Raw genomic sequence first — 27400 nt, 5'->3', positions numbered from 1 at the left:
CCAGGGGAGCAGTTAGCGGGTTTAGCATCGTCTTCCTCAACAACACTTTAACAGGAACCGGGAATCGAACCGGGAACAGCATCTTGAAAAATCAGTGACAAAATATCGCAAAGAAATATAGCAAAGAAAGCAAAACACCAGGTTCTCCTCATGTGGGCTCACAGCGAACACACACCTTGCGAGGTGCAGTGTGTGTGTGCACCAAAGGGCCTCTCCAAGAATGTCCCGCGGCAACGCCCGCACCACGCCGTGACTAAACGCGACCTTTGACCTCGCCGGCCGGTGCCGGGTAAGGGGCCGGACGGGAAAGCGCAGCCTCAAACGCCGGCGCAACAACACAAGAGTAACCAAAACTGCGGTTTGCGAGTCACAGGGCCGGACCGCCGCGGCTCCGCGCCAGATCGGGATCTAATGAAAACTGCTTTTCCTGGAAGCCCCCCCTTCTTGTTATCTTTGGACTTACCGCATGGATGGCCAGCTCTCAACCTGATCTGAGACCAGTGCGGCAGGTCGACGACCCCGGTGACTCTCTTCCCCCCCGTCCAGCTGCGCAGATGCAATCCTGCAGACGCCTTTGGTTTGCAGAAACAGCGTTCATGACACAGCGGGAATCTTATCTCATGATGTGTAAGTCACCGCTACTAGCGAGAGGCTAGCGGTCAGCAGGGTCTACATGCTGAACAGCGACGCCCCGCTGCGGGATCGTAACACCGCCGTGCAAATATTATCAGTGACGAGTGGTGAGGTTCACGGCTACCATGAGGCAGGAGAACCGCGTGCCTCACTTAGTGGCTCTCCTGCAGCAGTTTTATCATCGCTCAGCACAAGAAACTAGTAACACACATACAGTTGTTGACAAAAAGAAAAACACAGTACATTAGAAATGTAGTTCATTTAGCAAAAAAAGAGTTAATGGCGACATCCAGACAGACAGCAAAACAGAGTTAGTGCAGAGGATGCCAGTCATTGCACAGTCTAAATTGAGGCTCAAGGGACGACAGCCTCACCGCACAGCTCTTCTCAGTATTTGAACAGTGAATCTGAAAATCCAGCCATTTCGAATAAAAAAGTTCAATGAAAAATACCATTGTAGTGCAATTTTTTTTTTCATTTTACATTTTTTTTTCTATCCAAGATTGGGAAAGTGAGGCACGGCCTCTCCTGCCTCCCCTGCCTGACATAAAACAATTCATATTTTAGCATTTCAGTAAGGCAAACAGGTGATGGTAAAACGTAAAATGCTAAATGAGCTATAGCTGTTGCTCAACCTACAATACAATTTTCTGTTCCCGCTAAATTCAGGTAAAAACCCCAGAATTCATCGCACCCCAAAACACACCCACAAAATTCCCAGCAACCCCAAAATCACACAGAAAAAAAGCATTAACATAAACACTAACATTATAAAATATAAAATATAGTATATACCATAATTTCCAGACTATATGCTGCTACTTTTTATCCCCCTACACTCTGAACACTGCCGCCTATTTGATGGACGCAGCTAATTTTTGGATTTTTTGCGGGGCGAATGAAATTCATGCCGCCAAAACATTTGTCACACGAGACCAATGAAATTACCATGAAATTTTGAGGACGTTTAATTCTCAGTGGCACTTGGCAGCCGTTTTATGATCGCTCAGCACAAGACGCTAGGAACACACATGCAACAAACAAACAAAAAAAAAAAACATTGTACATGGTTCATATAGCAATAAACATTTTACTAGAGACATAAAGAGAGACAACATAGTTGTCTTAGTGCACCTCTCTTCTTAGTATTTGAACAGTAAATGTGAAAATCCAGCCATTTTGAATAAAAAAAATTCAATGAAAAATACCTTTGTAGAGCAATTTTTTTATTTTTATTTTACATTTTTCTCTCTCCAAGATTGGCAAGTGAGGCATGACCACTCCTGCCTCCCCTGACGGCACATCGCTGATTATTATTTTAATGTTAAAACACCCCCCCCCCCCCCCCCTCCGTCCAGCCTCCACCCCAGATTCCAGGCATTTCCCCCGGGGTGACGCTTCAGAAAACATGCCCGGGCACTCAACCGCCGCTCATCCCCTGCTGATAGGAATCAATCAGAGGTGAGCTTTGTGTTATCGGAGTTGTTAGTCAGAGGATACAGTGGGTTAAAGTGGACTCATAACTTGTTGTGACTACAAAGCGTCTTTTATGAACCATTTCGCCATGTTATCCTCGTCAAATCAAACATTTAGCTCATGTTCAGCGCTTTTTGCCACCGCAGACGTCTACAGGGAAACTACACCTGAAGCCTGAACGGAGACGACCAACTCACTAAAGCCGGGCTTACGCCTTCAGATTTTACAGTTGCAGACGTAAAACTGGAAGTTGGAAGGGAATCTTAAGAGTCTTGGTGGAGTTCCCTTCGTATCGGTCGCTAAATGTCGTAGCTCGGTGTTTGCCGGGTCTTGGGGCTTTGGACGATAGCGAATCTGTTTGCGAGTCTTTGCGTTATGTCACCGTAAGAACTGAATCCACGACCAATGAATGAGCTCCGGTAAAACAGGACACCTGGTTCCAGCACGGGAAAGGAAACCGTAATTTCCAGACTATTGGGCGCACCTGAATATAAGCCGCACTGGCTAGCTAGTCGCTAGTCGTCGGTGTCGGAATTGAACGGGATCAAAATTTCACAGTGATTTCGTCAGTCCAATGTGACGATGCTAAATGTTTTGCCATAAATTAGCCACGTCATTGTTTAAGCCGCAGTGTTTGGAATTTACAGTAGTTGCAGATTTCCACGAGTCTTTTCCAAATCTTTGCGCAGTCTTAAGCGTGATTCACGGCTTTCCGCTCGTCCTGCTGTCACGGTTTGGTCATCAGAGATTCAAGCATCATCCTGTGCAGCAGCTGGACACAGAGCGAAGTCTCGTTAGCATCGCTATCAACTCACAGTTGATAGGAAAGGTGCAAGAGTTGGGGGTCCCCCAGCCCTGGTCCAGTACCGGTCCGTGGATCATTTGGTACCGGTCCTCAAAGAAAATCTTTCTTGGTACGAATGCTATTTTTTTCATTCGCCTTTCAAGATCTTATTTTGAAAAATGACTGTTTTCGCCTTCGCCTTACCGCCGCACTTAACTCCGTCGCGCCACAAGATAGCCCTTGAGAAAAAATTAGCTTGTAACAAAAGTCGCCGGAGAGCTTTTTTGGGGAGGTAATGAGCGTCGCAGACTGCCAGCGAAAAAGGAAACTGCGTTTAAAATAAAATAAAGATTCCTACTTAAGTTACAGGTTCACCGCAAACTGGATACCCAAATAATGCTATGAAGCTATAAAACCCTCAAAACTATTATTTTTATTTTATATTCATGTATTATTTAGCATTCATTTATTATTTATTACTTATTATTCATTTATTTATTAGCGTGCAAAATTATTATTACTGTCTTTTATCAAGTGTAATCGTATTCAGATTAAATACTGTGAACTGACAAAACTTTTGATTAATTTTTCGAATTGCAGCAGTGGGTTGTATGAGGAATGAAGAAAAATAAAATATGCATTTAGAAATCTCAATGTACGAATATGGGAGCCACACAACCTTTTAGAAATTTAAAATGATTTACACGGCACACAGTGTTGTTGTTCTTTTTGCCTTTATGCTATTCATCAACAAAATATGTCCTGCATCTTTTTTTCCAAATCAATGAACAACTGCAAAGAAAACTAAATGACGTTTCTGTGTGAAACAAAACATCTTTTGAATCCAAAAAAAAAATAAAAAAAAGTCGGGTTGAAGGTTTCTTTGAAGAAAAATACTCAATTTCGATTTGAGTCCTTCTCGTATTTATGAAAAAAAAAAAAAAAAAAAAAAAAAAGCAGAACCTGAATGATCTATTGAAGCTTGCAGTCACTTATTTAGAGCGACAAATTTTTTTTTAACATGTTTTATTTCGATGTTACAAGATCACCATAACCTTCAAATTCAAAATGATATTTTAAAAATGAATTACCATAATTTCCAGACTACATGCTGCTACTTCTTTCACACACTTTGAGCACTGCGGCCACAAAAACATTTAGCCTTGCAGGGATATTTGGAAGGAAAAAGAAATCCAGCACGTATTTATGGAAGTTAATGGTATGTATTTAATTAAAAATTTCAAAAAAAAAAAAAAAAGGTTTCTGTGTAAATATCCCATGTTCAGGAGGAAGATGAAAATAGCAATCAGCTAGCTGCTGCAAATTATATTTGTATTTTATATACACTCAATAGAAATGACGGTGACGGACAAAAAAAAATTTAAATTAAATACTCGTTCATTATTTTCGAAAGCCAAAAGGAGCCGAAACAGAGATATCAAAGAGGGTTTCCAACCCCTCATCTAAACCAAAAGCGGTATAATGATAATCATATACAAGACCTGGGCATTTTTCGTCCCGTATCCATATCCGGCCCGTTGTGCCTTTTTATCCAGCCAAACTATTTTCTTTGAATTTTTAGTATTTTCAATCAATATTGAATTTAGAAACTCCTTATTTTTTCCTTTTGTTTAATTTAGTTGCATGATTACATACAAAATACTGTTGGTACAAGCCAAAAAATGTAAATATATAAATTACAATTTTCATTTTGTTCAATTTTCATGACCCTTAGTTGACACGCACTTAAAAATTAAATCAGACTTGTGTCCCGCCAGCCAAAATAATTGCACACCCCGTCATATGCAGTGGACCCTCGCTACTTTGCAGATTTTTTTTTGTGCGGTTAATCGTCCTTTGATGTTTTTTTTTGCAGTATTTGAAAAAATGATTTGGGCTGAAATAGCCCAAGAAGAAAAATCAAGTAAAATAAAAAAAAAATCAGTTTATAAAATGAATAAAATACAAGATCTCCTTTGGTAGCATGCATTCTTAGAGGGGACGTCGATGGCTTCATAGACCACCATTCAGATCCCCTGACGGACGAGAACCTCGCATGATGAAGTCAAAAGCCTTGCAAAATATGTGAGACTGGGTGGATTATATGGTTCGTCGGCCCACTTTTGTGACTTGATGGACCAGAAAACAAAGCAGAGGCAGCAACTGTCAAGAACGGTGCCAGTAAAGCACACGCCGGGAGATTCGTAAAGGTCTAATATATCTGTAAATAACATCAAAATGATTGCGTCTGTGTGGAAAGGGATCACTTTATATAATAATAACGATAATAATGAACTTATCTTGTGTTTCGTTCTACTTCCTCGCCGTGGGAACTGATGCAAATTCTGTGTTTTAAACACTCGTTCGTCGTACTTTTACTTCTCGGGTCTTTTAAACGGACAATAGCGAGTTCTCCGGAGTAGTTCTCTCCGTTCTCGTGTAAATATGCGGAACGGAGGGACGGATGGAGGGAAGGGCCGACGGACCCCCGGGTTCTGGCGGCTCCATCTCGTTCCACGAGCTGCGAACAAATGTTCTTCCTGCCCCACATAATTAACGGCCTGTCCGCGCGGCGCCCTACGGAGATGCACTTCCTGTCTCCGCCGATGACATCACAATCACCCCCGGCCGTCTGTTTCCCCTTCCTGTCGGCGGACCAGCGCTGTCTCTGGTGACCCCGTTCCCTGCGAGCGCCAGATCCGACGCCAGATACAAACAAAGGAGTGACTCCGTGACGGGGTTTTATTTAGCCCCCGCAGGTAGCTTTTTGTCTTTCGTCAAGCGGTCGGGTTTCGGTCGGCTCGTAAAGACTCGGGGATTAACGTGAGATCAGGGAACTGTGGGGTTCCCGCTGTTCGGGCTCCACACGGTGAAGAGGCTCCGGGTCATAATAAAACCGACATCTTGTAGGTACTGGTATCCTCGCTGCTTCTAATCAGGCCGCGCTAATGAGCTCATTAGCGAGCCTCTCCTGGGCTCCGGCGTTTCTATGGCGACAAAGAGCGAGAGTGACGTGCACGGCCGCTCACCTGTTTGAGGGTTAACCGGCTTCTAAAGCACGATGGATGCGAAGTTCACCTCGGCTGGGTTTCCAGTTTACCTGCGAGGAACGTGGACGATCCGGGAGGCGGAGAACTCTGAGTTAGCAGGGGACGTTAAGCTACGAATATGGCTGACATGAATGAATGAATGAATGAATGGGTGAGTCGTCTTTTAGACGTTCACCGCAGCCAATCACCAGCCTCCATCCAACCCTCCCCTTTGCATCGTCCACTCCCACACACTCCACCCACTTCCACACCGGCTGATTCCATCCGTCCTCCAGGCCTCAAATGAATAAATGAATGAGTGAATGTGTGATCAATATTTCCTTTGCATCCATTTAATGGATATTCCTCTTTTATCATCATCATCATCATTATTATTATTAGTAGTAGTAGTAGTATTGTTATATTCTTCTTCTTATATTATTCATTATCATTATTGTTATGATTAATATTATTTCTATTATTATTATCATCAATCAGAATCAGAAACTTTATTTGCATTTATTTGCCCAATTGGGGAGCACATGGGGTAGCAGCATGAAAATTGTGAACATCAAGAATAATAAAAAAAAAAAGATAATAATAATAGTAATAATAATAATATGCTAATATATATTTGCATAATATATAATATATAGATATATCTATATATTATATATATCTTTATATGAGGCCTAAAACTTACGGTACAAAATTGTGCAAATTGTAGATCCACTCGCTCTGCATATATCATGAGCGGCACACTCAGCAGTATTATTATTATTATTATTATTATTATCATTGTCATTGTCATTATACATGTAATGTGATTTTGAGATTTACTGTGTACGGCACACGTGTCAAACTCAAGGCCTGCGGACAAAATGTGACCCGCCACCTCATTCATGTGGCCCGCAAGAACGTGTTAAAAGGTCTGATTGTCAATAAATAAGTAAAAGGCATCCATTGACCATAAACTACATTTCCCGCAATGCACAGCGATCACATTACCCTCAAAGTGACAACGTCCCGCCATTTGATCGCAGTGAATCCTCATCAATGATGTGATCAACAAGTAGAATTGAGAAATAACCTGCTGCTAACCCCCCCTGCTAACAGCTGCTAACCTGCTGCTAACAGCTGCTAACCTGCTGCTAATTGCTGCTACCAGCTGCTAACCTGCTGCTAACAGCTGCTAACCCTGTTGCTAACAGCTGCTATCCTGCTGCCAACAGCTGCTAACCTGCTGCTACCCTACTGCTAACTGCTGCTAATCTGCTGCTACCAGCCGCAAACTGCTCCAAATTATTGCTACCCCACTGCTAACAGCTGCTAACGTGCTGCTAACTGCTCCTAACTTGCTGCTAACATCTGCTACCAGCTGCTTATTGCTGCAACCAGCTGTTACCAGCTGCTAACTTCTGCCAATTGCTGCTGCCCTCTGCTACAAGCTGCTAACTTGCTGCTACAGCCTACTTACTGCCGCTGAGAAGAAGACGAAATACTTTAACTGTCTCATCTAGTGCGACATAGAGCACAACATCAGCCAACTTTGACCACTGTATTGAACCCATCATGGATGCACGATGTGCAGGTGGCAGCTAAGGAGCAGCACCAGGGGAGCAGTAAGGGGTTCAGGTTCTTGCGCAATAACACTTCGACAGGCTAGGAACCAGGGACGTTCGGTTCCAGGGACGACCGCCAACCCCTTGCATCACGCCGCCGCTAACCGCTGCGATTTCCCCCTCTCGTTCAGGTCACCCCGATCGCTGGGACGTCTCCTCGGACTCCTGCGATCCTTCCCTTCCTCGCCATCGTCACATCGGGTCAGATCTGCGTCCGATAAATCGTGAGCGCCCGACACGAACCCTAATTGTCCCGGAAGGGGATTTCCTCATGGGTGTGTGTGCGAGCGACGTACAATAAAAAGATATAGACCCGGGCAGATGGGTATCGGCTCATAATGGCACGGTCAGGGGTCAAAGGTCGCAGAAGTCAGCGGGGCGTCTCATCTCTGGATGAGATCTGACCGTGACACCCCGCCTTTTCATTTCCCATCCTTCACCCAGTGATTTATTCGGGTCGGCGCTGGCACACAGGGCTTGACTCAGCCTGCCGCCAGACAAAGACCCCACAGTTCCCTCCCCCGTTGTTCGGCGCTGAGATCACCGCGGCGATAAGTCTTGGCCGCAGAAAAGTATTCGCGCAGAGAAAGATGCCATTCTGCCCGTGGAAACGGCGTGTTATTGACGTCGCTCAGGCGAGGGCCGATGCGCTCGCGGTGTCTGGAGGAAACAACTGCCTCTGTCTGACGCTTTTGGCTTTTATTCATTACATTACATTACATTTGGCAGACGCTTTAATCCAAAGCGACTTACAATAGAGGACATGAGGACTGCAAATAACACTTGCAAATACAAGATGCACAGGAAATATACAAAACAGTAAGCTTGGGGTAGTGAGTTTTTTTTTTTGTTTTTTTGTTTTTTGACAAAGACGTACACAAACGTACACACACACACTGCATAGCCTAACTTGGTGCCTAACCTGATCAGGGGCAGCTCAAGCATCAGCGCAGTAACATGCTGACAAACATAAACATATACTGACATACATGAACATAAACATATACATACATACATACATGCATACACACATCATACCAACATACATATAAAACATGCAGGCATACATATAGACATGCATAGATACTTTCTCACATACAAACATTACATTACATTTGGCAGATGCTTTTATCCAAAGCGACTTACAATAGAGGACATAAGGACTGCAAATAACACTTGTAAATACAAGATGCACAGGAAATATACAGACCAGTAAGCTGGGGTTAGTGAGTTTTTGTTTGGTTTTTTTTGGACAAAGACGTACACAAACGTACACACACACACACACACACTGCATAGCCTAACTTGGTGCCTAACCGGATCTGGGGCAGCTCAAGCATCGGCGCAGTAAAAAGAGAAATTTTTACTTGTTTCTTGAAGGTTGAGAGAAATGATGCTAGTCTTGTTGCTCCTTCTTTTCATCGACGGGATTTGGTCTTTGGTTTTCGCCGGCTGTGATTGACAGGTTTTTTAATCGAAATTCTGATGAACAATTTTCCGCAAATTGTTTTCTAGAACAAAAAAAAAAACAATCTCCTTCGGGTTTTTCCCTTCAGGGGCCTCAGCTAAACTTCTTCCTCCATCTGACCTTCTTCTCTCACGCCAACTGACTTCCTGTCTTCTTCCCCTCCGGCCATAAACCTCCTCTCTGGTGTTCCTCTGGACGTCCTCCAACCTCAGCATCCTTCAACCCAGATCTGCACTACATGTCCAAACCACCTCTGTCTGACTTTTACCTCCAGAACATCTCCCATGATCCTCTCCATCCTCCTCGCTTCACAAAGAGGAGCCTCCACATCTTCACCTCTGCTGCCTCCAGCTCTGTCTACCTCCATCTTCTTCTTCTTCTCCACCCAGTCCGACCTGCTTGCTCCAGCTCTTCGTTGCTCTGGACTGTCCAGCCTCGGTTCTTAAAAGTCCTCCACCTTCTTGATCTCCGCTCCCTGTAGCCTCACCGTTCCACTTGTGTCTTGCTGCAGGTGACCTTCGCCCCTCTCCTTTCCAAAGCATCCTTCCACCTCTCTAGATGTTCCTCCACCTGCTCTCTGATATATCACAGTGTCATCTGCAAACATCACAATCTTTGGAGATTCCTCAATGGACTTTCTAGATGACGTCTCTCCACGCTCTCCATTGCTCTGGATCCTCTTCACTTTCTTCATCTCCACACCCCGCAGCCCCGCCCTTCCACACAAATATTCTGTCTGATTCTATCTTGTTTTTTTTTTTTTTTTTTTTCAAAAAAAAAACAAAACAAGTTTTGGCAGAATTTCGAGTTCAACCGGGCGTTGAAACTTGCTCACAGCGAGAAGTTAGCGCCCGGGGAGAAGATGGAGGTTCGGAGTTTTGCTCAAGGACACCCCAGGAGGGGCTTTCTCCAAATAAGGACAACCAGACGTCTTGCAACGAGCTCTCTGGTCGACGCACAGATGCAGATGTTCCAGAAGGACGTGGAAAACACGTCTCCAGCCTTCATTTGCATGCAAACATCAGCCGTCGGCTTCTGTCTCTGCAACCGGTTCCTCAAGTTGGACTCTGATCTGCCGCCTCATCGGTGACGGTTGCCACGTGAACCGGCCGTACGAAACGCAGCGCTCTTCCCGTCCCGTTGGTTTCGAAGAAGGGGATTCTGCTTTTCGGGATCGTCTTTGGCGATTTACGACCCGGCGCACTCCAGGCACCGACACGTCACGCTTAGATGTGACATCAACAATTGGCAACACTCTTTCACATGGAAGCTCTTAAATTTCATTCAGCCGCACCGACGGAAGCGTCCCCGTCGCCGGGGAAACCGGATTCAGTTTCGGACACAGTCGCACACACACGAGAAGGCGTCTTCACAAGTAAGAATCACTAAAATAAAACCTAAATAGAAACAACTTCACACATAATAAAAAAATATGCTGTAATTTCTAGACTAGTGAATATAAACCGCACCGGCTAAAAAGTGATTAAATATAAATATAAAATATAAAAATGGATATGTGTGTGTGTATATAAATATAGATGTGTATACTTTTTTTTTTATCCCCGCACTAAAAGTCGTCTTCTTCGGTTTCAGCCTCAGAATTTCACGGTAATTTTATCTATCCGGCGTGACGTCGCTAAATGTTTTGGTAGCGTGAAGCTCGTTAGCCCAAAAATTGTTTTATTTTTCTTCATTTTGTTGTCGATTCTTATCCTTGCTGTCAATTTATTTGTGGATGTCTTTAGCTGTCTTTTAAAGGTCTCTCTATTTATACTTATATTTATTGATACCGTCATTGTTGCGCTGCTGTGACGAAAGGATTTCATCGGTAAAGTATATCTTATTTTATCGTTGTTTCAGCTGCAAAGCTTGTGAAAAAAGTATAAACTTATCGTCCGCAAAGTACGATATTTGGATTTACTCGTTCATCTAAACTCTTTGTCATGTGTTTCTGTTCGACACAATACGATGATTTTAAGAAACAATCTCTAAATATACAGTCGGGTTAGGACTTCCTCAGCCGACGGCGTTTCCTGGTTTTCCTTTATCAAGAAAGTTTCGTTCCATCGAACGAATCGTAAGATCGTTTGCGACAAAACAGACTTCCGGCGGCGCCGTCCGAAGAAAACGGCTTTGTTTACATCTTACGCCATATTGGATTGTGGCGTTCGTGTTCTTTCTAACTTCTTTTTTTGGATACTTTTTGCCCTTCATTTTGGCTCCCAGGTGAAAGTCTCTTATTTTTATTTATTTCGTACAGTGTTTTTATGTCCTACATTATGATTTTACCACTGTTCTGGAAAAGGTGAGAGGCAAAAATCGCGTTACGTCGCGCTGCGAGGACGGAATCCCGGCGTGGGTGGACGACCTCGTGGAAATATACGGACATACAGTCGAACATCAGCCGTTCCGAACCGAATCAGTGTTTCCCGTTGAAATCAACGTAAACCGTATTGATCCGCTCTCCAGACCCAAAAACAAACTGCACAATTTTCAAACTCTTTAAGGGTTCATTTGTAGCAAAATAAGGAAAGGAATCAAAGCTAGAGCTGCGTTTCGGGTGTTCTTTATCTTCTAGATGTTTCCTTTGCTAGATCAGCAAAAGTCAAGCCTTCTCGCATGAGACCCTCGCTAACGCTAATGCTAACGCTAATGCTAACACTATCTCCAACAACCTGTCTGTCCTTCATCCAAACTCACAATCGCTTTTCTGATTCTTCTAAGACGGTAATTTGCAATGTTAACGTAGTTGCCCCTTTAGCCACGCCAGACGTCTTTAGCTCGTCAGTTCTTCAGGATCGTAGCGATGGTTGTCTTAGCCACGTCGTAGCGCTTAGCAACATCTAAAACACCAACACGCCTCTCACGTTTAGATGTTATTTCCTTCCTCAGATCAACTGTAACTCTCAACTTCTTCTTAGCACCTCTAGCATTAGCACTGTTAACCTTTTTGAGAGCCATAATGAGGCGAACAAATTGAAAAAAACAAAAAACAAAACAACAAAACAATGTAAACAATGCCGACTGCGGCTACGCTACAACACGGAAAGCCAGTGAGTTTGTTTGTTTTCGTGCACCGAGGCTTCTTCGTAGCTTGATTCATAATTTGATGGAAAACTGTTCGCGGGATGATTTGGGAAACTATTAGACATAAAAAAAAAAAACGTGCAACATTACGTGGTGGAGCTGACAGTTTTTTTGTTTTTTTTTAGAATCGTGTTCGTGCAAAGATTCACTTCTGGAAAAGTAACGCAGATCATTTACGCTCCAGGCTCAGAGTGATATCACTTCACACACACTTCGAAAGTTAGGCATCCCGCAAACACACACACACACACACGTCTCTGAATCCAAAAGTGTTGGATTTATGTGCGGCGTCCCGGTGGGTGTGTTACCAGAGCACGTCCTCGTGCAGCAGATGACCGTTTGGCCCTCAAGCTCTTCCATATGCTCCCCGGCACGCCGACAATGGCCGCGATTCATCGGCGCCGCTGAGCTCAGCGCCGGGAGGCCGTCCCGCCGCACCGGATCTCCGATGGGACGGCCGCTCCCGCCCGCTCACACCCACCCGGACCGCCGCGTCTCAGAATGCATCCAGACTCCAGACCCAACCTTTGGAAACACCGCAGCTGCATCCCTCCATCCCCAGTTTCTTCTAACACAACATGGTCTGCTGTCACAGGTGAACAACACACACACACACACACACACACACGCGGGTCCAAGTTGTGCAAATGAAAAACACCCACGTGAGCTTTGCAGGAGGACCTTCAGAAGCTAATTCAGGCGTCAAACCTTGAGACAAACCTTGGAAAAGTCACCCAGCGGGAGGCTGAAGGACACACAGGATGGTAAACAATGGGGTCTACTGGGCTTTTGTGACGAGGTCAAACACACACGTGATGGAGAAGGTTGCTCAGGGAGAGGTCCTCTGTGTGTGTGTGTGTGTGTGTGTGTGTGATATCCATTCACAAGACAAAGTTGGTGGATGTGAGAGGTTGAGAAGCTAGAAACCTTCCTAGAAAGACGCTCCTCAAAACAACCCTCCAAGTTCCACCTGCAGGTCCACCAGGACGTCACCAAACACACCTCCGCTGAGCTGGAGGACATCTGGGTCGCTTTCCAACCCCCCCGCCCTGCAGATGGGAATGACTGCATCTGTTTTTCCGCCACGATGTGGAAATATTTTCTGGGAAAACGTCGCAGGGGTGCGAGCGGACCCCTCCCAGAGAAGATCCCCCCGGGGGCGGGAGGGGTGGTGGACCACAGTGTGTCACCAAGTTCTGCTGAACAGCAAAATAGAAAACCCCACTCTCACGGCCAGACCACCAGCATGGACCAGGGACACACACTTTCTAGGAAAACACTCCAACATCGGAGAAGCACTTCACATTGTTGCCACTGCCAACCACCATATTGGACATGTGTGTGTGTGTGTGTTTGTGTGAGGGGTCACTACATGTCTCCACGGGTGTTTTCACTTCTCCCAGCAGAAAGAAACCACAAGAAAGTGTGTCTTTGCCTCCGCAATAATGACTTTCCTGACACTCAATCTCTATTTTTCTTTTTTTAATTCTTCTTCTTATTATTATTTTAACACACAGCTTTTAATTTTGAGTGGAATGAAAGGTCTTGCACTTACATGCGGTGCAGGTCGGGTCCATCCGGCAGGAGGGATCTTCTCCGCGCTGCAGCGTCCGCGGAATGAGCTCCATGCTCCTCTGCGCTCCGGAGTGAAACCCCTCCACCTCCTCCACCTTCTCCACCTCCTTCCACTGACTTTTCAGATCCTCAGCAGGACCTCCCGCCGCTCCGCCGGGTCCTAGAGCCGTGAGGTCCCGCCCCGGGGAGTGGTGCAGGAGGTGGGGCGTTGGGGAGCCCGACCCGGGCGGAGGAGCAGCTGCAAACCCGCACAACTCACCGGTTCCGGTTTGCATGGACGTTTTTTTAAAAAATAAAAAAATGACCACACGGGGGCGCTGTTGTGCCGCCTCTGCACACAAGGGGCCTTTTTATTTTTTTTAGTTATTTAATGATTTTTTTTTTTTTTTTAATAATTCTTCGAACTGGGGAAATAAAGACAATTAAATCATCGATGTTTTCTTGCATGAGATATTTTTTGCACCATTATAGGAGTATCCTCTCTCACGATGTGCATCTTCTCTTTGGTCTTCCTCCAGACCTCCAATTCCACTTTTTAATTCCTCTCCATTCAGCCGCCGGCAACCATAAAAACCTATCTTTAACCTAAAAAAAAAAAACAAAAACTGTGTAATATTTTATTTCACTGTGCAGTATTCAGAACTGTGCAATATTTCATTTCATAACAGCTAGACTACAATTTTTCCTTTTATCATACTATTGTGCACTCCTTACCTCACTTGTTACTAAGACACTTATAGTTTTATCACTTGTTTACTAAGACACTTTATAGTTTCACTGAGACACTTTATAGTTTATAGTTTATTTTTATTTCTAATTCTGCCTTTTTCTTTTTATTATTTATTACTGTTATATTTTCTGTAACTCTGGCACAACAATTTCCTTCGGGATTAATAAAGTTGTTCTTATCTTATCTTATCTTGTCTTATTCCAGCATTCTCTGACCTTTTCTCCAAAACATCTCATCCCTGATCCTATCCATCCTGGTCACTCCAAAGATTAGTTGGTTTGAGAGAGAAAGGGTTTGATGGAGAAGGTTGACCCCTGAAGGAAAAAGCCCGAAGGAAAAGAACATGCTGCCATAACTGATAACTGATTTTGCACAATGTGACTCATCTGCAGTTATTTTATTTAATTAACCCTTCAAAACTGCACTTTTTTGCATAATTGTCTTTGCGCTGCATTTAATTCTGTCACCGTCGGAGGTGGAGGAACATCTCGCTCGTTTGGAGAAATTTAAAATCCAGCTGACTTTGACTTTGACATTTGATTTTCTCGTTTCTCCCGCTCAACCTGTCAGGTGAGGCGGCGGGTGGGCGGAACCGGCTGCCGGTTCTTCTTCTTCTTCCTCAGGTCCTTCTTAATCCTCTGCACCCCAATAAATAAATGAATCGACTGTATCGATCGACTGCAGACGGGAATGGAACGGTCAAACTTAAACCGTGCTTATCATTAGCGAGGGAAAGTATGTGGTGCTAAAAGTGCAGGCAGGTTGAAACCGGTTCCTCGCTGGATGCGGGGCACCGAGTTGAGTCTTTGCACCGGCGTTCTTATTTTGCTTAATATCTTGCAGGAATGTTGCCCGTCGGGCTTTTCAAAAAAAAAAAAAAAACTCACAAAAGCGTCCCTTTGAAGCGCACGTGAATCGGCCGGAGACAGACAGGAGGCGGGATTTGACTTCAGCTTTAATTTTAGTGACAAAATCAGAAAAAAAAAAAAAAAAACAGTATTCAAAAAAAAGAAAGACCTCAAAGGGCGGCGGGCGGGGGTCGGGTTTTTTCAGCGTCTCTCCATCTTTGCAGCTACAAAAAAATCACCGAATCGTCACGGAGAATCGTCGTTCACGGATATCTACCTAGTCGTTAGCGCCCGGTCGTCGTGTTCGGGTGTGTCGAAGCAAAAAAAAAAAAATCAAAATAAAAAAACAAACCGGTCAACCAAAGCAAAGGGAACCCTCACGCTCGTCGGCTCACACTGATAAAGTGACATAAATGATATACCGTCAACTACATTCTACGTTTTTCAGATTGCTGGTGCCGCACACTCGTAGCTAAGAGAGCATAACAAATAAGGCAAAGCCAAAGTTCTCCTGGTGGTGCTCCAGCGCTGCAGCTCTGCTCGCAGATCTTCCACCTCCACCTTCACCTCAGGCTTCAGAAAAGCACAGCACCTCTGTACATGGCACCTGCACCCCACACCGTATTGCTTACACACACACACACACACACACACACACACACACAGGCAACTTCGTAACAGCTTCTCAGTCTGTTTGTGCATAACTCCTCGCCGCCCGTTCCTCCTGGTGCAACCAGAGTTTTGGTTGGGTGATGTGAGGAGATCTAGAACAGGGTCTCAGCCATGGCAGTGAAACTGAGCGGACGTCTAATGGCAGTTTTCGAAGGGCGTTCTCAAAAGAGCCGGGCCTGCTTCTTCAGCTCGTTCCTCTTCCACAGGGCCAGCCGGTCGAAGTCCTCCACGGTCATCCCGAACACCCGCGAGAACTCCTCCGGGGAAAGGTGGCGCTGGAGAGAGAGAGAGACCGCAGGATGCAACCGAGTCCGAGAGTTTGACCCGAGTTTGGCCGGACTCACCTCCAGTCTGGCCCGGTCCACGTCTTTGGGGAGACGGTTGCGCCCTCTGGTGGTGACGATAAGCGCCTCATAGGGGTAAACCTGCAGGGAACACCGAGGCGTGCGTGATCTCGCATCGACGTGCACCCGAAACTCGACTCCCGGTTCTCACGTATGTTTTATTTTGCGATTGGAATATAGATCTGAGAGGGCTTTTATTTGAGATTTTTATTTTTCGACATTTTTAGAACTGTTGTGCTGCTCTGAAAAAGGAATTTCGCCTTTGAATAAAATTTGTATATTATTGTATATAATGTAATATAATATAAATATATATATATAAATATATATATATATAATATAATATAATATAAATGTATATATTATTGTATATAATATAATAATTGTATATAATCGGGAGTCACGTTTAAAGACGGCGGGACGTGTCGCCTAGCATGACACATTTACGGGGATTTGTTTCCTCACTCTTACTTTATATTCATTTTTATTTGAGATTTTTATTTTTTGACATTTTTATAACTGTTATGCTGCTCTGAAAAAGGAATTTCGCCTTTGAATAAAATTTGTATATATTATAATATAATATAAATATATATATATATATAAAATATATATATAAATGTATATATATAATATAATATAAATGTATATATTATTGTATATAATATAATAATTGTATATAATCGGGAGTCGTGTTTAAAGACGGCGGGACGTGTCGCCTAACATGACACATTTACAGGGATTTGTTTCCTCACTCTTACTTTATATGCATTTTTATTTGAGATTTTTATTTTTCGACATTTTTATAACTGTTATGCTGCTGTGAAAAAGGAATTTCCCCTTTGAATAAAATGTATCTTATTTATCTGTGATTTTTGTTTTTTGATTCCACTGAACGTGAGAGCTGCTTTCTGTCAAATTTTCTTTGCGCTTTATTAACAATAAAAGTCTTTGAATTTGGTGGACGAGACGTCGGAAGAGACGTTGAAAGCAGGCCGGGGACGGTTTGATGGTTTTAAAAAAAGCAGCGGCTTCACAACCCACAATCTCAGATGTTCATAAAGCCCCTTTATTTCTTTACAGTCTCCTTTACTACCTACTACGAATTTAATGAAATGGCAGCCCGGTGGCTCGGCATCAATATATATATATATATATATGTATATATATTGATGCCCCCAACACATGGAACACTCTGCAACAAACCCTAAAATTAGATGCCCTCCCCTCTGCAGCTGTTTTTAAACATTTGGTCAAAAATCTATGTACTGCCAATTGCACTTGTTTCGAGTTTTATCTACTGCTTCCGTACTGTCTTTAATTTAATCTCATTTTCAGTGGTCTTACAAGTATAAATTATTATTGTTATATATCTACAGTGGTATGAAAAAGTTTGGGCACCCCTGATCATTTTCAAGATTTTCCTTTATAAGTCATTGGTTGTTCGTCTCAGCAATTTCAGTTTAATGAGAGATGAGATGAGAACAACTTTATTTATCCCGAAGGAAATCGTTGTGCCAGAGTTTCAAGTAAAAACATAACAGTAATAGATAATAGTAGAAATTATAATATATAATATAATATATATAATATGATATATAGTGTATATATTGATATATACCAATATAATATATATTAATATATATTATATGATATTATATTATATATTATTATATATTATACAATATATATTATATATATTATATGTATAATATATATATTGATATATCATATAGCAGACAAACAGTGATATTTGAGAAGCGGAATGCAGTTTATAGGATTTACAGAGAGTGAGCGATAATTATTTAAACAAAAGTAAGCGGGTGCATAAATTTGGGCACCCTTGTTGTTTTATTGATTTGAATACCATCAGCGCTAATTATTGGAACACAGCATTTGTTTGGTAAACTCATTGACCCTTGACCTCCAATCACAGGTGAAGCCAATCATGAGAAAAGGTATTTAATGTGTCCAGTTGCAAGTTGCTCTCCTCTTTGCATCTTATCTGAAGACTGGCAACATCTTGAAAATGATCAGGGGTGCCCAAACTTTTTCATACCACTATATATATATATATATACACAGTATACAAACAAAAATACGTGCAATCCTTACCTTGTATTCTGCTGGAATTCAAAGGAGAAGACAATCAGGTCAGTTTCACGGAGGACGGACGACGTGTCTGAAGGTAAAGTTTTGAGTTTACTCTCCGTTACCTCTGCTGCCCCAGTTGACCTCTCCGCCGCTGTCGTACTGGTACTGGTAGCAGTCGGCGCTCTGCGGCTGCGGCGGCGAGAAAAGGCGCATTTTAAAACCGCGTTTGTCGTGGTTGGTCATTTTTTTTGTTTCTTTTTTTCTCCTCACCCTCTGCATGCCGTTGCGTCCGTATCCCGGGAGCGAGGCCGATTTGCAGACGAAATCTAAAAAAGGGGGGAAAAGAAAAAAAAAGCACAGACCCCCCCCCCCGGGTTGAAGTTGACCTCGGCGCCAGCGGAGGGCGCTCACGGCTCGGCCAAATGCTCCCAGACCCGAGCGCGTGGAATGAAACTGAATCTTCAACGTGATGGACTCACCGCTGTCGGCGCCGTACTGCGATCGGGGAGCTACGAAAACACAGAGGGGACATTATAACTTTGGATCGGACGGACGGCGAGTCGCTCTCCGACCTTCAACGTCGCGCATTTTCAGGACTTTGAGGCGTTTCTGCAGGTCGAGGGGGGCGTGTTGAGCCGCATTTTGTAATAACAGTGCATTTTGTAATAAACATCCAAAATGTAATAACTTTTTCGTTTCTTATCGTAATAAAGCCGCATTTCGTAATAAACTGCCGCATTTTGTAATAAACTGCCCCAACGCATTTTGTAATACATTTTGCCGCATTATGTAATAAGTCCTTACATTTTGAAAAGATTATTACAAAATGCACTTGCAACTTTTTTATTCTCTAGGAAATGTAATAACGTGGAATTTATAGAATATTCTCTGTTAATGCAACCTTTGAATAGTGTACTGATAGCAATTGCTAAGTACTGCTACTAGGCTAATACAGTGATACTAATAATAGGCCTAGCGTTTACAAATACTTTAAAGTAAAATAAAATACAATTAACAAACAATTAAACTATGCTTTAGAATTGTTATTACATAATGCACCATGTTATTACATTTCCTAGAGAATAAAAAAAGTTGCAAGTGCATTTTGTTATAATCCTCTCAATACATAACAACTTATTACACAATGCGGCAGTTTATTACAAAATGCATCTTTATTACAAAATGAAATGAAAAAGTTATTACATTTTGGACGTTTATAACAAAATGCATTATTATTACAAAATGCGGCTCAACAGGGCGAAACCAGATCACGCCAACGTGCACGCGTGTTTCAGACAAGCGAGGTCCTCCAGACACGTGCGCGGGCGACGCCTTCTGGTGACTTGCAGAAACAGAAAGCGCACAAAAGAGGAGGCGGACCCCAGGGGGATTTGGAGGGGGCGGAGCTTACATCCATTGATGGTGTTGTTGTACGGCGTGCAGCCGTAGCCCGCGGTGTTGAGGGCCTCCTTGCTCCCGCTGCGAGAATTCCTCGCGCTGCCCCAGGGGTCGTTGTCATAGGAACCGGATCTCGCTTTCATCTCCTCCTTGAGGATCATCCTCCCGATGCCACTCCCAATCTAGCAGGAGACGGGGGTGAGAGGGATTAAAAATATTAAAAATTAAATTTGATGTCCAGGTGGAAGGTGTGAATGAGGAAGCGGCGCTATAACTCTGCATTATTTACGGGCGTTTCCAGGGGGGGGGGGAGGGGGGGGGGGGTAACGAAGAATAATGAAGCTCTTACTCTTTGAAGACCGTGGCTCCAGGTCTCTTCGTCTCCGCCGGTGGAGAATCGTCTCCTGGGCATCCGATAGGCTGAGAGGAGAACACGTGTATGGATGTAACTCGGTGTGAAAATCGTCTCGCCGCCGTGACGCGCGTCCTCCTCACCCCTGGGGGAGCCGGTGTAGTTGGAGTAGTAGTTGGACTCGGACCGGGCGTACGGCTCGGGGGAGTAGGTGGACAGTCTGGAGGATCTGAGGATGTCCTCGCTGGTCCTGCTTTTGGTCGCTGCGTTCAAATGATTGTCTGTGAACGAAAACGCACGGGTTAGGAGAGCGGGAGGTTTTCGTGATGGAAAATGAACGTAATCAGTCAAGTCGACCGGATCGTCCCTCTCGGCTGAATTTCAGGAAGAAGCTTTGAAAGCGAAGCGTTTCCGCGCTAGAATCACGATGTTCCATTCATCGTTTTCTCCACAAACCGTGCAAAAACTAATATCGCGCAAAACACGTAATCCTCGGAAACATACTCATAAACTCGTAAAAAACAAGATGGATACGTTTCTGCGGTCAAGGAGAACGTTAGCTTAGCTCAGGCGGCTAACATTTAACATCAGAACGATCAATGACGATCGTGCTGGTGCACCGCCGAGAGGAGCCGCTATGCTAATGAACATTAGCGGGATCAGCTAGCATCAGGTGCAGTCGCGTCATGGACCACGCAGAGAAAATCCACCGTCGCGGTCGATACTCGACGGAATTCCCACACACACACACACGCCGAACCACCACGGTTGCAGGCGATGGCGACGCAAATCCCGGCTCTGCGCCCACACACACACACACACACACACACACCTACAGCAAAGTCAAAGAAAGTCTGGCTGTCCACCGTTAGCACGTGGTAATCGATACAGGGGAGCCACACACACAATGACAGATGAGTGCAATCTATCGATCCGCTAAGTGATAAAGTGAGAGGAGGGAGGTACTTACATTAGAGGGGTCGCCGGGTTAGGCCGAGCAGGAGGTGAAGGGAGTGAATAAAAGTGATTGGATGCAATAAAAAAGAGGTGGGGAAAAAAAAGAGGGCGGCATTACTGGAGTCTTCCCTCCCGGAAAGGCGCGACAATGTTACAGCTTTGCTACCGAGACGGAACCGGGAGCCGACGTCTACACAGGTAGCAAACATTCACGCTGAGAAGTACATAACAGGCCTTCGGATGCGTTCGACAAAAGGACTTCACACGTCTGGTGTCGCCGTGGCGACGCATCAATCACGCTGAAACAAGAGGGAGTAATAATCAATGGTTGTTCAGTAGGATGTAAAGCACGGGGTGGATCGATGGTCGGCGTCCCGACGCTGTTTTTAAACTCGAGCGGAAATCAGAAATCGCAGACGGCTTTCGTTTTTCTGAAAATCCGCAAAAAAAAAAAAAAAAGACGGGTATTTAAAAGATGGCAGCCGGTGATGTACTCAGATCAGGAAGCCTGGGAAGGCGAGAGCGAGGCTGAGGAGATCCGGTCATCACGAACATCAACACATACTGAACATCATGCAGCAACGTGACGGCGGCCCTTTCAGCAACGCGGGCGTTCGTGAGTCTTATTTTTGATCGAAATGACTCGCAGAAGCAACAGAAGGACATCTGCGGCCGCACGATGGACCGACGTCGTCGCGCGGCGTGCTATCTTTTAACAACCTCCGATGAAGAGCTCTTCCGGTTCCCTGGAAATCCATACAAAACCCCCCCGAGTATCTTCCGAAACCAAACAAGGTGACCAAAAAGCAACCGTGAATTAAGATCGCAACTTGATTCCGCACTATTTACTGATGAACGCACACAAAAACCGCCTACGTAAGCTGTTGGATAAACCGATGCTAACTCCGTAGCTCGTGTTTGCACTTAAGCATTTAAAATAAATGCACTGCATTTATTTGGAATTTTAATTAAGTTAATGAGTCATTTTATTTTTCCATCACAGCACTGGCCATGTTGCATCATCTCATTGTTTATGAAGTGGCTCGATTGGAGCTCTTACTTCATTTCTAGTTCCCTGCAGATCTGGCTATTTTCAGGTCTTGGAGCACGATATAACCCAAAAAAAACAACAAAAGTATCGTAATTTCCATACAATTGAGCACATCTGAATATAAGCCATACAGGCTGAATTTAAGTAAATAAATCTTTGTGTACATATATAGGCCACAGGTTTCCACGTCGTAACATTATTTTTTTTTTGTTTTTTTTTCATTAAATACATAACGGTAACATCTACAAATACGTCGTGGAAATGCTTTTTTTTCCCTGAACACGGCTGCTGAAAAGATAAATAAAAAGTAACACAACTCCTGCGCACTAAAAGCGTTAAAGTCGTCTTCTTCGGTGTTGGAAATCGAACAGAATTTTTCGGTTATTTCATCGGTCCAATGTGACGAGGCTAAATGTTTTGGCGATTTGAAGCTCGTTAGCCCAAAGAAATCCATAAATTAGCCGTGTCGTTGTTTAAGCCGCCGTGTTCAAAGCGTGTGAAAAAAGGAGCGTCTTATAGTCCGGAAATAGAGCCGTCTTATTCTTCACGATGGAACAAGACTTCCTAAATTCATGGGAGATAACAACATAACCCGGTCATTTGATGCATCGTAAAATAAAAATCTTCGTAGGCCATCCGCGTGTTTTTCCCGTCCCGTACGTTACGGTTCTAAGCTGTGCGACGCTGCGCGTCCACGGCACACACTGCCGACACCGACCCATCCTCATTTTTCAATCGGTTCCCGGAGATCTTTGGAAAAGCACGGGTTGAGAACATCTACACCGATTACTCAAACACAGCATGACTACACTGACAGCACGGGCAGGCTAAGGCGGGGCTAACTGCACTGTACCCGTTCTCTGATAGATGGGAGGCTTCCGGTAGATGTTGGGGTCCCCTGTGGCTGAGGAGAGAGAGAGGACACGGACAAGTGAAACTGGGAGGAGTGACGGCGGAGAGCTAGGGCGGGAGTGAGCCGGGCGATGTGTGTGTGTGTGTGTGTGTGTGTGATACAAATAGGATTTTATTTTCCGCTGATACTCAGCACCCTGCGGCGTGGAACGAGGACTCCTACCTGGCACGTGGAAATGCTTCGGGGGCTGGTTGGTGGTTGGGGTGCTGGAGCGCCCCTCCTGGCCGTAGTAAGGTGAGCTCCTGCCGCTCTCGGAGCCTGAGTCCAAAGGAGGGAAGAGCCAGACGCGTCAAAACATGACGGGGGCGGCTGAAGGAGGCCGATGCTAACATCTCTGCTGGTGTGAACGCCGCAAATACGGCAGTGCTTGGTGGTGTTTATCGGTGTACATGAAGGAACTCAATAAGACGGCAGCAAAGGAGGGACGGGAAGCGTTTGTTCATTCATTCATTCATTCATGATCGCATTCAGGGTTGTGGGGTTGTTGGAGCCTATGAGCCTTTTCCTGAGGTCTTTGGGAGAGGGAGATATAGACATACAACATTCATTCATTCATTCATTCATTCATTCAGCAGAGATCGTCAACCAATCACTCACTCATTCATTCATTCATCATATAGACATATACAACATTAATTCACTCACTCATTCATTCATCCAATAGAGATATTCAAACAATCACTCACTCATTCATTTATTCATTCATCATACTGTGACATAAAACAATTTACTCTAAATAATTCATTCATCACACAGAAACATGCAACCATTCACTCATTCATTCATTCATTAATCACATGGAGATATACAACATTAATTCACTCACTCATTCATTCAGCAGAGATATTCAACTAATCACTCATTCATTCATTCATCATATGGAGATATTCAACCAATCACTCACTCATTCATCATATAGAGATATTAAACCATTCACTCATTCGTCATCTTGTCATACAACCATCCACTCATTCATTCATCCGGCAAAAATTCAACCATCCACTAATTCATCATATAGAGACGTACAACCATTCGCTCTTTAATTCATCACATAGACATGCACCATTCACTCATTCATTCATTCATCACATAGAGATATACAACCATTTACTCATCATTCATCCATCATATGGAGATATACAACATTAATTCACTCACTCATTCATTCATCCAATAGAGATATTCAAACAATCACTCATTCATTCATTCATTCATTCATTCATCATACAGAGACATCAAACAATTCACTCAGTAAATAATTAATTCATCACACGGAAACATGCAATCATTCACTCATTCATTCATTCATCACATGGAGATAAACAACATTAATTCACTCACTCATTCATTCATTCATCATATGGAGATATTCAACCAATCACTCATTCATTCATCATATAGAGATATTCAACCATTCATTCATTTATCATATGGAGACGCACAACCATTCACTCATTCATTCATCCCGCAAATATTTAACCATCCACTCATTCATCATATGAAGACATACAACCATTCACTCTTTAATTCATCACATAGACATGCACATTCACTCATTCATTCATCATATAGAGATATACAACCATTAACTCATCATTCATCCATCATATGGAGATATACAATATTAATTTCACTCGCTCATTCATTCATCCAGCAGAGATATTCAACCAATCACTCATTCATCTTATGGAGACACACAACCAATCACTCATTCATTCATCACATGGAGATATACAACATTAATTTACTCGCTCATTCATTCATCCAGCAGAGATATTCAACCAATCCCTCATTCATTCATTCATCTTATAGAGATATACAACATTAATTCACTCACTCATTCATTCATCCAATAGAGATATTCAAACAATCACTCATTCATTCATCATATGGAGGCATTCACCCATTCATCTTCTCATTCACATACCACTATTCACCCTGTCATCAAAACGTCATTAACAGCCGTGTCTGTGGAAGTTCTCGGTCATCCCGCCCACGGGGAATTCTTGTCGAATTTCCACGACAAGAAGTGATTTACAGACATCCTACGATTCACGCGTCACCCAGAGACGCGCAATCATTAAACCCGAGCTTCTATTAGCAGAGAAAAGAAAACCTCCGGACTCACCGGCGTAGCCGAAGTGCTGCGGTGAGCGAGGCATGATGGGAGACATGCCCTGGCGACTGTACGTGGGAGAATCGATGTAACCCGGACTGGAGCACCGCCTTTGCCTCATGTCCGGGCCGTCGTAGTCCTGGGACGACAAGCGTCAGGGGAGGATTGAATCACGACAGAACACATGAGCCGAAAGACGACGGGAGGAACCGAGCCTACCTGAGAATAGGGTGAGAGGGTCCCGAGCGACTGCAGCGGCGACGGAGAGAAAAGGTTTCACCGTGAGAAGTGAGAAAAACAACAATCGGTTCAATGTGCGACGATTTTGAAAAGGGCCGGTGAAAGCGGGAGAGGGTCGGAAAATGTTTGTTCGGTTCTAAAGGTGAAGGTTCGGTGCAAAAAGGGTCAACTGGGGTTCATTTTAGACGAGTCGGTCTAAGGGTCCCCTTATGATTATGGCGTATTTGGACATCATCGGCAAACAATGTGATGAGTCCAACCATCTCATAGCAGAACACACTTCCTGTTAGTAATAGCGAGCTTTGGAAACGTAGCTTGCGCCGCGATGCTAATTCTAACCTGGCTTCATCATCTTCAATTGAGCGCACAGCCTAGCTAGTGCATCAGAAGAAGCTACACATGCATTTTTTTTTTTTTTTTTAAAAGCCCTTTGAATATCCATCAAATCCACAATAAGATGTAACATAGGCACGTGGTGTGGAGTCTATCGGCTCGGCCCGAGTGTGTAACAGTGATACCTCCCCATAGCTGTAAGTGTCTAGCCTGTCATCAGAGATGTATCTGTAGTACGGCTGGTATGAGGAGGATATGAGGTCTGGCTGCTGGACCTCATATATGGCCTTGACCTTTGGCAGGGCAGCTAGGTCCTTATAATCTAGGATCTCATTCTCCACTCTGGCCTGGAGAGAAGACACACACACACACATACACACGACACGTACACACACACACACACACACACACCGCCACAGCCATCACCAGATACAGACAAAGCACAAAACATCAAGCACACGAATGACGCAAAGGAGAATGGCAGTGCCGACGGCGGCGGCGTCGAGCAAAACATGCAACTGTGAAAAGAGTGAGGGGTTAAAAAACATGAAGTGGGGTTGGTGAGGTACGTCTTGTCTGGAGTGCACGGAGGAGATCCTGATGGCGTCACGGTCATGAACGGTGATGACCTTCAGGAGCGGTGCATGTGTGTGTGTGTGTGTGTGTGTGTGTGTGTGTGTGAGCAGGGGGTGGAGGTGGAGGGCCAGTTAGCTTACACTGCATTTCCTCCTCATCCATCACGTGAAACCAGAAGATCATCGATTATGAGACCCGAGGAGGCCGAGGAGAGACTCCGACGCGCTAAGGAACTAGCGATTTCGAGGATTAGCGTCTACACGCTGAGACACCGTGGCAAATAAACTGGTCCAAGATGGACGATTCTAGAGGCGGAGGAGCCAATCGTCCGATGCTAACCGGCAAAGGGATCACAACCATTGGTGGGACCGTCACTGGCCGCTTTCAGATGGGAAAGTTCTGAGAACTTGAATTTATGTTCCAGGAAGTAGCCTCCTGCGGGGGAACCTTCTAGATTTCCACTCCCACTGGAAATGAGGAACCAAAGCGTGGGACGTTCACCTCGAGCTCCACGCTCAAAAACAAACAAATTTAGAGGAAGACGACATGAATACGGAGGTGGAATCTTTCGCAGCTTCCTTGTTCTGCATGGCGGGAATAATAACCATTTTTATCTTCTCGCGTGAGCTAACTCCGGACTGATTTTGGACCAAAACGTCAGCGTTCCTCTGCGACCCCTGGAAACCCCTCTGAAGAGCTCGGACCTCCTTGTCGCAGCGAGAAAACATCTGACCGGTGACCACGGCGGTTTTTAAAAATGGCGCACTGCAGTCTCCAAGAAGTATCTGCTGACGGGCGCGGCTTGTGAGTACCTATGGAACCGTAAAAAAGGACCCCTGGAGAAGGTGCTAAGATGGCTCCAGGAGCTGAAGGTCCACCGTCCCTGGTTCCTCCGCAGTCCGAAAGATGGCCCGATTCCCGAAAAGGTTCTGCAAAAAGTTCCTGCAGCGAGAACGTAGCTGAGGAACCTGAGAAGAAGACTTTAAGCTAATGCTAATGACCTCAAGCCTGAAAATAGATTTAGATTGACATGACTTGGAGAAAGCGCTTGTTGTCATGTTTTTTTTTCAGCATCATGACAACAAGAGACCTAAAGCAACCC

General features: G+C 44.3%; 2 protein-coding genes across 4 annotated transcripts in view; both read right to left on the bottom strand.

Moving 5' to 3' along the window:
• Nucleotides 1-13912, bottom strand: part of afap1l1a (actin filament associated protein 1-like 1a) — a 29032-nt gene extending 15120 nt beyond the window's left edge. Inside the window, exon 1 of the mRNA XM_086178877.1 lies at nt 13655-13912. Within this exon, the coding sequence (XP_086035003.1) occupies nt 13655-13727 (73 nt within the window). The 5' untranslated portion in view covers nt 13728-13912. The remainder of the gene's footprint in view (nt 1-13654) is intronic.
• Nucleotides 13913-15346: 1434 nt separating this feature from the next.
• ablim3 (actin binding LIM protein family, member 3) overlaps nt 15347-27400 on the bottom strand; it is a 52069-nt gene continuing 40015 nt past the window's right edge. For 2 of the 3 annotated variants that reach the window (XM_086178627.1, XM_086178628.1), the window contains exons 10-23: nt 25908-26069; nt 25369-25398; nt 25162-25288; nt 23196-23291; nt 22974-23024; nt 20256-20375; nt 20110-20180; nt 19774-19942; nt 18842-18871; nt 18633-18688; nt 18485-18551; nt 18384-18394; nt 16269-16349; nt 15347-16199 (exon numbers count right to left, since the gene is read on the bottom strand). In XM_086178627.1, the coding sequence (XP_086034753.1) occupies nt 16086-16199; nt 16269-16349; nt 18384-18394; nt 18485-18551; nt 18633-18688; nt 18842-18871; nt 19774-19942; nt 20110-20180; nt 20256-20375; nt 22974-23024; nt 23196-23291; nt 25162-25288; nt 25369-25398; nt 25908-26069 (1185 nt within the window). In that variant the 3' untranslated portion in view covers nt 15347-16085. The remainder of the gene's footprint in view (nt 16200-16268; nt 16350-18383; nt 18395-18484; nt 18552-18632; nt 18689-18841; nt 18872-19773; nt 19943-20109; nt 20181-20255; nt 20376-22973; nt 23025-23195; nt 23292-25161; nt 25289-25368; nt 25399-25907; nt 26070-27400) is intronic. The other variant, XM_086178629.1, reaches the window with a different exon arrangement.

Source organism: Fistularia commersonii, chromosome 31, assembly GCF_037954325.1.
Source record: "Fistularia commersonii isolate RoL2024-O1a breed Wild chromosome 31, RoL_Fcom_v1.0, whole genome shotgun sequence".
Lineage (NCBI taxonomy): Eukaryota > Metazoa > Chordata > Actinopteri > Syngnathiformes > Fistulariidae > Fistularia > Fistularia commersonii.
This window is presented reverse-complemented; position numbering and strand designations above follow the sequence as displayed.